Source organism: Triplophysa dalaica, chromosome 15 (assembly GCF_015846415.1).
Source record: "Triplophysa dalaica isolate WHDGS20190420 chromosome 15, ASM1584641v1, whole genome shotgun sequence".
NCBI classification, from domain to species: domain Eukaryota; kingdom Metazoa; phylum Chordata; class Actinopteri; order Cypriniformes; family Nemacheilidae; genus Triplophysa; species Triplophysa dalaica.
The window spans coordinates 9,334,870-9,344,917 of record NC_079556.1 but is presented as its reverse complement, the minus strand read 5'-3'; the positions used below and the strand labels follow the sequence as shown (position 1 = coordinate 9,344,917).

Here is a 10,048-nt window from a genome sequence, read left to right as displayed (position 1 = left end):
GTCAATTGTCTACCTGGTACACAACGTTTTTGGACATTTGTATATTTCAGATGGCAACTTTGTCGTGTAAAATAATAATAATTAATGCCCAAGTAGACCGCTTACTACATTCTGTAACAGCACATGTTATACACATAAGCCCGATTTCACAGACAAGGCTTGAAGCTAACGTAGTCCCAGAGTAAAATGAATGTGTGACGTGTCTTAACTGAATATAACTTGCCCAGAAATATCTTAAAATATATCAGTGCCATTGTTTTGTCTCGAGATGCACACCAGTAATTTATCCTTCCAAGGCATTTTTATAAATATCTTAACTCAACTAAGGGGTAGTCCTGGCCTTAACTAAGCAACCGGGCCATAGTGTTATGTAAAGATAGTAGAGATTGAGTCTGTGGCCACATTAACATCAGTCTTCTTTCAAGCTGTTGCCTCTCTTGTTTATGAGAGAAATCTTATATAACCAGAATACTAAACTCTCTAGGTCTATCTACCAAACAGGCCAAATAATAATAATTTAACAATTAATCAATTTAGGGCTGTCAAATGATTAATCGCATACAGAATAAAAGTTTGTGTTCAATTAATATATATATCTGTGTACTGTCCATAATAATTTTGAATGTATTAATACATAAACGTACATTCATATTGTTAAGAAAAATAAAAAATGTATGAACATTTATATATAATTTAAACTATTGGAAAATAGAAATAAATACATGTAATTATTTCCTACATATGCATTCATAGGTATGTGTTTGTATATATGAATACAAAATGAACACGTACAGTACAAAGACATATATTATGTAAACACAAACATTTATTCTGGATGCGATTAATAGTTTGACACCCCTAAAATTTTCTCATAACCTTTGCCTGTAAATGTGTTAATTCTCTTCAAAGTGTAAAGTTCTTTAGTCAAGATTAATAAATCAAATAGCTTCAAGCACACAGCTAAATACACTATGTTAAATACCTAGAAAAACACTAGTATAATTAAAAAGGGAAATGTCAAGTATTTTCCATTTATTTGTTCATACATTGTATTTGTTTACTTATTTACAATGCTACAACACATCTTAAAACACTGCTTTTACAGTTGTTAAAGCCGAACCATGTATAGAAATTATTTCTACTGTTGTATGTTTGCATGTACCTTAATAAGATGTTAATTAAATACCATCCACTCAGACAATATGACTTTATGAATAGAATTTTATGTAAAAAAGGCATAATTTTGATTATTTGATACTTAAGCCAAAGTTTTACAACACAAATCAAAAAGCACTTTAAAACAACCAAATGTTGTAACCAAATGCTAAAAAACTGTAAAATAGTGTGATGGACAACACTGTTCTGAAACATTAGACTCTTAATTAGAACTGTCATTTAAGAAACATTTTACAAAAAACACACAACAAAATTCAGCAGTATTCCATAAAATAATCATCTTCCTCATCACTGTCATCCGCTCTAGAGGATGGAATATCCTTATCAGAGAGCATATTCCAGACAACAAAGTCCTCATCTTCAGCTGATGAAAGAACAGAAGTATATATTAAACCAATGCGTAACAAACAAGTATATAAACACAATTTACAAACCAATGCACTGCTTTATAGTTATAAAATAAAACACATTTACATACCAACACATCTCTTTAGAGTCTTCCTGTCTGCTGGGGTTGGTGTGAGCTTGGCATTCAACAAAAAGAAAAATATTTATTACATTTTGATCATTGGTTTTTGATACAGAACACTTTCCATTATTTAATAAAGTGGTAAAGCACAATATAATTGTAAACTTTAACATTACTCTACACACTAGTTAGAATTAACTAACAAACAATACTTTTACATCATTATTTTTAGTTAATATCTGCTTCAAAATCTTAGTTCAGTTCAAAGTGAATAAATAAACCTTCCACCAAAACACAAAATGCTGTAAGAAATATTTTTCTATTTTATGATACATAACGCATGAGCTAATATTAGCTTAAAAAAACCTTAATGACAAATATGTTAAATATCTGAATTAATTGTTATGAAATTCTTTATTGTTACCATTGGTGCAGCCTTTTTGCCCTGTTTACGCCCTTTTCTGTTTTTCTGGAGATGGAAAATGTACCTGTCCATGTTGTTCCTTTAAAAAGCACAATCAAGTAAAAACAACTTATTTAAATATCCTAGTTAGACATCTGGATTAAAGTGACTCAAATTCTCTCAAAAAGACAATATGTCTTAAAAGTGCACACAGCATCTGGAAAAGCTTTGGTAGTCCAGCTAAAAACAAACATACTTATTAATAGATCCTAGCATTCCTGGGCTGATATGAAGACACTGAGGGGTTTTAACAGCCATAGCCATGCTAGAACTTGGCGTCTGAGGATCCTGAAGCTGGCTAAAATCTTCCTCCTCTCCATTTGCAGAAAACACCGGCAACTACAAAGAGAGGGTAAAAAGTGCACATTCACATTTAATCTTTCATCAACCCATTGTCCTTCAAAACATGGCTCTGAATCAATGAAAATCAAAGCTACCTTGATTTGCTTATTTTGCATAGGTGAGCTGGCAAAAACGTCATCATGGTCATCTTTGGGCATGTGCTCCAAAAAATACCTTATCTGCTGTCTCCTTTTAAGCGTTCCAGATTTAGCAGTTATTTCAACAATTTCCTTTCCTGTGAGCAAAACAAAGTTATTTTTTCCTATTTGGACTGCAAACCATCAAGATCTGTTATCTATCTGCAATATACTGTATGTACCTGGTTCCTCAGTTGCCGCTGGTTTCTTCTGCGCTCTTTTTCTGGATCTTCTGTTGGACTTCTGATGGGCATTATACTGTTCCTGACACTCCTCAGCTGAACGGGTCCCAACAATATATGCAACATTCACCCAGTAACCACTTTGGTGCTTGGGTAATGAGTTCACTGCCCTGCACAAAGAAACCAACCAAATGACTAGAAGTTTTAAAAGTATTCTTTGTTAATACTTAACTAGTCATTTTTAATACACATTTTTAATCAAACTTACTCATGCAGTTTCTGAAGCTCTTCTTCTGTCCATTTTCCATCCAATGCATCCTGTTCATCCGTATTGATATGTTCTGTCTGTGGCATTTTGCCGGTCGCTCTTCCCACCTCAGACTTCTTTGTACGTCTGTTATTCGTCACATTATGTTGAACACTTTCTTCATCTTCTGACTGCTTAGAATGCACGTCCTCAAACGATGCCAAGTGTCCCTTTGATTTAGGTTCCCGCTTGTGTAATGACACATTCCTTTGTCTTGATCTCTTTGACATAGGCTTGGCTGTCTGGCCTTGCTGTGCTCGATCTTCATGATTATCGCTATCTGAGGGAAATTCAACAAAATCAGAATTTTTCTGCAAGACCTTTTTTGGTCGACGTAAACGTTTAACTAAATTGTGTTCAATTTCTTCCTCATGACTGGTAGAGTTCTGCGGCAGGGAGGTTAGGACCTCTGCTTTTTGAGGTTTAGTTATTTGTTTACGGTCTGCGGATCCTTTTCCTCTACTTCTTTTTGGAGGGTCCGGAGATGCAAATGAGCTGTTTGAGTCAGTGGAGTACTGAACTCTGGAACCTATGCGAGAGCTTCGCCGTAAGGAACTGGCGTCCAGGGTGGCATGCGGATTGGAGCGCAGTTCTCCCTGCTTTTGTTTTTGGGAGGTCCTGCAGTAACGCTTTGCTTTCTGACCCTGTTCATCAGAAGGCATTTCTACTCCAGTCGAGCAATGAGCATTTTGACTAAACAAAGCATTTGCCTCATTGTTGCCCATGTACTTCTCAGGCATCTCTAACCCTGAGCAAGCAGATGATTCTTCTCTCGAACCCAACTCCCTTCTCCTCAGTGAAGTTCTCTGAGGCCTGCTGTATTCTGTAGCTTTTAGTTTCGCTGTATGACTGGAGTTGGGGGCATCAATCTGGGATCCTTTCTGGGCTCGTGCAGTTTTCAACTGCATGGTGCTTGGTGCTGAAAGTGGATTGTTTTGAGACGGGACCTTCTTTTGGGATTTGGAACGTGGCTTGACTTTTCTCACCGGTACTGACATTTCATCTTCACTGCTAGATGTGTTATGCTTCCCTTAAGTAAAACAAAAAAAGTTACATTTGCAATTAAAAAGTAAATGTACAAGTAAATTACTAGTGAAATGAAGACACATTACAGACCTCTTTCAAAAGTTTCAGGCATTAATGATTTATTCATGGGTTGTAATTTTGCAGGGGTTTTTGGCTTCTTGGGCTGCAAAATTAAAACAAAATACAATTATAAAATAGCCTCGCTCCAACATTAAATATAAACTTAGTAAATGTCACTAAAGCCCTAAGACATGAAATTTGAGGAGTACCGTGGATAACGCTGAGGTACTATAATCCTCATGGATGGTGACATTCATGCCAGAATCCAAAACAATCCTCCCTCCTTTCCAGTATTCCAACGGAGGCTTGATGGTTCTGCCACTGCGTGAAACCTTTGAACTACCCTGTAGGATGCTGTCGGTGGGTGTGATGGAAGCTAGAGCACAAATCAAATTGTGAATGCCAAAGGTCTCTATACCATCAGCTAGACATCAACTTTGCGATACACAATTCAATACATGTTTGCATGCAATGTCAGTAACCCAGTAATAATATTTAATTCAAAAGTAAATGCTGAAATGATCTACTCACAAGTCATGTTGTTTTGAAGCCTGGAATTTTTGGGTGTTGACTTTTTGGTGGTCTGTTGATTTCTGGCTTTAAAATTATTCACATTGTTGTTGTCTTTTATAGTTTTTTGGAATCTAAATTAAAAACAGAATAAATAATCATGAAGAAATATGCAGATGGTTTTCAAAAATTGAGTAGAAGTCAGATGCAACATACCCAGCGTGGTCATTCAGAAACGTATTCAAGTACTCTCTCCACATTTTCGGAAACCCAAAAAGAAACTTCTTTAAAAACCATGATGGAAATGCTGTAGAGAAAATACCAAACTGTTAACTAAAGTAAACCACACTAGACTGACATAAAAAATAAAAACTCTTACTTGAATTGGGATGTTTGGCCATTTTTCCGATAAGGACATAGGTTCTGCCAGATGATGTTTTAAGCACATTACTTGCGATTCTTTCAGTGATAAAACTGCTGTGCCAGGGTACCTTTGTGTCTCTGAATGTACAAAAAATAAATGTCTGTTTTTCAGCAAAGACACAAAAACAGCACACATTTAAGAAGAAATTAAAAAGGTAATATCTTACATCCGAATACCATCAACCACAAGATCTTTGTTGAGCAGCTTCAAGACCCAATCTCTCAAACGAATACCTTCCACCTAAAAAAAAAAAAATGTGTGAATACACTGAAACAATAAAAAAAATTGCTTAAAATTATTACTACATAAAGCATAGTTGTTAACGTACATTAAATCCGTCATGTGGAACTACGTCCATTTGTCTAGCTTGATTTTTAGACTGAGACACCGACACTTTCTTTCTTGGGATCAAAACACGAGGAGAGAGTTGCAGGAGAGGATCGGCCAGAAGATTGTGAGGGGGATGACTGGGTCCAGCGATCAGTTCTGTGCACTCTGACTGAGACTCGAATTGGCCGAGGACATGAGATTCAGGACTGCTGGAAACATCCATTTGGAAGCCTTCTTCACTGTCTTGAATTGTTGAATCAGTTACAATGCTCTTCTCACCAAATACAACACAGCCCCCTGCAATAACACATTACAGGGCTGTTACCATTGATGATTCAGTATAAATGAATAACGAAATTTGATCTTTGTGTTGGTGTTCATATCGTTATTGGTCCCTCCTTTCACCAGGTCCAATGAATGAACTAAAACATACTGTAAGTCCCTTAGTAATCCTCGGTCATTACCGTGTCCAGAGTCAACTGTGCAAAGTAAAACAACATCATACCTCGATTTCCGACGTCCTTTGAACAGCTGGCAAAATGCATTGGCTTTCGCTGAAGATGAGCTAACGTCTCACCCGGAACCACCCTATCCAACAACACTGTGGGTTCTTTAAAATAACAAACAAACATGTTTTAAAAATGTATTGGGTCGCACACTACTACACATGTCAAACAGTTGCATTTGTTGGGGTACAAAAAACATATAATCATACCTTGACGTCTGTTATAAAGATTCATCTCCGGCATTTGTTTTCGTTTCAACTGCAGCTCTGTAAAGAACTCCTGAGGCAACTTCTCTAGTAAAACATATGACTCTAGATACACACATGAATGATGATTACAAAATGTAAGATTATTAGAATGCAATTACAGATAATCTGCTCTGTATCAGTATAATATAAAAATGGAAAACTAACCAGAGAATGATTTGTCATCTTGTCTGACACTGTCAGGCACTATCTCTTCATCCTGTGAAGCTCCTGTGGGTGACTGTGGAGGAGAGAGGGCTAACACATACGTCTCCTGGTTGGTGTTATCCATTTGTGGGTTCTGGGTCTTGAAGATTGGCGGGATACTTTTACACATCTCATGATCAGTAGCTACTGAATGACCCACAGCATTATCCCTATGAACTTTTGCTTTCATCCTGGCAAAAATTTTCGCTGGTGTATCTGTGGGCTTCTTCAGCATCAGGTCAGATTTATCTGGAAGAGCCATCTCTGCACTATTGATGCTGCTGAGTTCACAGGGAATATTTGGACTGTTTTCTTCAGGATTCTGAGCTGTGGAATTCATCACCAGCACATCTTGGTTTGACAGCTTTCTGCCTGACCTAGTTACACCTTTTGCCCAGTGGTGACCCGTTTCGGGCAATGTTTTCACTGGTGTGATCACATTAGCAGATTTAGAGGCTTGAGGAATGGTAAAATAGCGGTCTAGTTGATGATACATTGTTTTAAAAGGCTGTCAATCAAATTTTACGATCGTAATGATCCATGCTCTCAGCAGAGTCCTATAACAAGATCCAAACCAGAAACAAAAAGAGTTCCATATTTTATAGAAAGAAAATGTGTGCAGTTTGAGAATTCTTTGCTCTTACGTTAAAAACAACGACACTTATCTACTTTAGATGATACAACAACATAGAGTTTCAACAATAATTAAATCAACACAACTTTGAGAAACACATTTGAAAAGCTTTATAAACCAATCCAATAATTGTTTGGTGTAAAAATCTAAGTTACTGAGCTCCCGCGACAACAACCCCTTGAAAACCTTTTGAAACGACAACCCGTGCAAAGCAATCGACTAAGTAAAGTAAACACATAACGCAACATAATACGTAGTAAGATCAGTTATATTGAAACACCATCCAAGATGAGAATAAAAACAACGCCCTCACCTTCTAAACTCGTTTGAATTCTCCCGTACAATGCGCGGCCAACGACTCGAGTCGCGTAAAGACTGCGTCACTTCCGTCAATAATAGCGGTACATGTGTGAAGTTTGTGTTGTTGCACTTGAGTAACGACATTAAACTGAATGCTAAGCGAGTATAACAATGACATTAAAGTGTTAGAAAATACACGTGAATTGCGTTGTTTAATGAATCAATGGCCGTAATTCAGCTAGCGCAGGAGGTTTGGATCCATATGTTTGTTTGGATTTTTGTTTAGTCGACACGCGTTTCTGGAGAACACTTTCGAAAAGAAGTCCATTTGTATTACAAAAGACAAAAAAACGTGTCTTCCTGTTGTAAAAAGCAGAATATGCTGGTTTGGTATGTTTTGATGCTGATTTGTGCTGGTTTAAGATGGTCCTTAGCAACACATACCTAACCCAGCATATGCTGTGTTTTCAACCGGTTGTTTGCTTTGGATATCTTCGCTGACTTTAAATAAGTGCTCTGATGGCACAGCCCTGGCGACACTGGGTACTTTAGAGCACCTTCAGGAGGCTTGTTATCCTTCAGTGTCTCTGTCCGACTCTGAACTGCTCACTTCCATCTCTGAGACAGCTGACACATATGTGCCTGAATCTTACCATACTATACTACCACGAAGATAAAAATCCTGTTCCCAAAACTGCTCTTCGTGCAATGCTGAAATGCCTGACTAATTTAGAACATTTACGTTTATTCATTTGGCAGACGCTTTTATCCAAAGCGACTTACAAGTAGGAGAGCATATACAATATTGTCAGCATTGTGTTTACCAAGCCACACTACAAGGAGGATTAAAGCTGGAGTAAGCAATGGAGAAAGTGAACAATACAAACAGTTATTAGTTAGTCAAATAAATGTGGAAAAATTTGATCTTTCCCTAAGAATGGGAATATTTCACACAGGAGGGTTTTAGGGTGCTCTGACCTGTCTGGAGCTCCTAAATTATGAAGATCCCTGCCTGTCATCAGTTGCCATAAGACTGTTTTCTCTGACCAAATTGACTGTATGTTATGGCTTGGAGATACAAACCTTTGTAACCTGACAAATTGGCTGCAAGGCTTCACTTTACTCTTAGACCTCAATATTTCTTGTAAATTGTATTTATGTTTTTAAAAATAATATAGTGTATGTTATGTTAACCGTGTCTTAAGCCTTTAGCAAAGGTGTACTAAAAAAACGATATATAGCTATACAAATACATTTTTGCATACATTTATTTGGGATAATTAACATAATACTTTTAACCATTATATTTTAATCCAACTATTCTATTCCTCTTTGGGTTTTTTTTCCCACTTCGTGTCTACGCTAACTCAATACCCAGGACTGTTGATAGTTTATCTCTAGTGAAAGCAGAGCTGAAGTCTTTCATGATTATGGGGGAACTGGTGCCGGATCTCCTGCACCTTCACTTGGACATGTCCTCTTCTGACACCTATGATATAATCCCCAAAATTCCCCAGATTTTCCCACTTTAAGTGAGATGTGAGATAAACATTTATCTTTCGTAGAGTAGCTCAAACTGAACTGTTTGCCATTAATTGTAATTGTTATTTTGGAATACTGCAAAAGCAAAGTGGTCCTGGTTAACTTTGAATCCTCTTGTTTCAGACACCATGATGTTCCAGTGTTAGTGCTTATTTGACTTCGTAGCTTTCTCGATTTGAGCAGCTAGTGGTTCTGGAATCACCGCCAAGCCCTAGTCCTACTGTCCTAGATCTAACAAACAACCTCTTTCCATAGTCCCCCCCCAAAAAAACGTCTTGTTCTTGTTGTTTTTATTGATGGGTTTGTGTAAACAGGGCATTTTTATGAACTTTCATTAGTTATGTTGTATGCGTACCATTTACTTTGAAATTCTCAGTAAGGGTTTGATATGAGAAATGTGACTTATTAAAATGAATGGGGCATTAATAGCAATGTTTTTAGTGCCTTTATCTGTATTTACTTCAAAATTGAAATACCTGCTGGATGGATTCAATTATTTATTTTCTGTAATCCTCACATGGAATCAAAATATCTGAAAAGACAGTTAGTTTAGTAATGCAATGCTACTTCACGAACCATCCTTAACATTAACATCCAATTACCTCCACAAGGTGGCAGCCTATTCACACTCGAGTGCAATATTTCAATTCATTACAAAACCCTTTTGACTTTTTTGTTTTGTTTGACATCCTCTATACATCACAATTCATTCGAAACTGTATTTTTATTATACTTTTTACATAATTTACAATGCGTTATTTTTCAAGAAACGTTTGTTCGTTTAGATTTTTTTGTTTCTAAACATTTTAACTTAAAAAATGTAACATTTTAAAAGCATTTCAGGATAAACATGTTTCTCCAATGCCTAATCAGGAGCTCAAGGGGCCATATCCTTTTACTAAGATGACCTAGGACAATTTTTTCAAATTGTAGTATTGATTATTTAAAGGAAGAATGTATAAGCAAAAACAAAATGTTTAAAAAATCATGTTTTTTATGTTATCGCTTTTTTATTGTGTTTTATTGTGTAAGTTAGCTGTTAGTTAATAGCTTTTGGATACAAGATCACACTGTCGGGGCTTATTTCTGCGATAACATCCGGCTGCCTGTACATTAAATTAACTTAAATAAAAACAAGATTTTAAAAGTGTATAGTTATCTATTTTTATACGTGAACTCTTAAAATAT

General features: G+C 36.4%; 1 protein-coding gene across 3 annotated transcripts; it reads right to left on the bottom strand.

Moving 5' to 3' along the window:
* Nucleotides 1–1,017: 1,017 nt before the first annotated feature.
* mis18bp1 (MIS18 binding protein 1) lies at nucleotides 1,018–7,397 on the bottom strand. Of its 3 annotated transcripts, XM_056767041.1 has the most exons (18): nucleotides 7,332–7,397; nucleotides 6,346–6,941; nucleotides 6,142–6,243; nucleotides 5,932–6,036; nucleotides 5,425–5,723; nucleotides 5,263–5,336; nucleotides 5,052–5,173; nucleotides 4,889–4,979; nucleotides 4,694–4,806; nucleotides 4,372–4,538; nucleotides 4,193–4,265; nucleotides 3,038–4,106; nucleotides 2,770–2,939; nucleotides 2,546–2,685; nucleotides 2,305–2,447; nucleotides 2,070–2,148; nucleotides 1,655–1,700; nucleotides 1,018–1,540 (listed from the first exon to the last, which is right to left on the bottom strand). In XM_056767041.1, the coding sequence occupies exons 2-18, from the start codon at nucleotides 6,878–6,880 to the stop codon at nucleotides 1,431–1,433; spliced, it is 3,438 nt and encodes a 1,145-aa protein (XP_056623019.1). In that variant the 5' UTR covers nucleotides 6,881–6,941; nucleotides 7,332–7,397; the 3' UTR covers nucleotides 1,018–1,430. The 3 variants fall into 3 exon arrangements, with proteins under 3 accessions (XP_056623019.1, XP_056623018.1, XP_056623020.1); XM_056767040.1 differs by lacking the exon at nucleotides 7,332–7,397 and having other exon boundaries at nucleotides 6,346–7,318; XM_056767042.1 differs by lacking the exon at nucleotides 7,332–7,397 and having other exon boundaries at nucleotides 6,142–6,225; nucleotides 6,346–7,318.
* Between the last annotated feature and the right edge of the window lie 2,651 nt (nucleotides 7,398–10,048).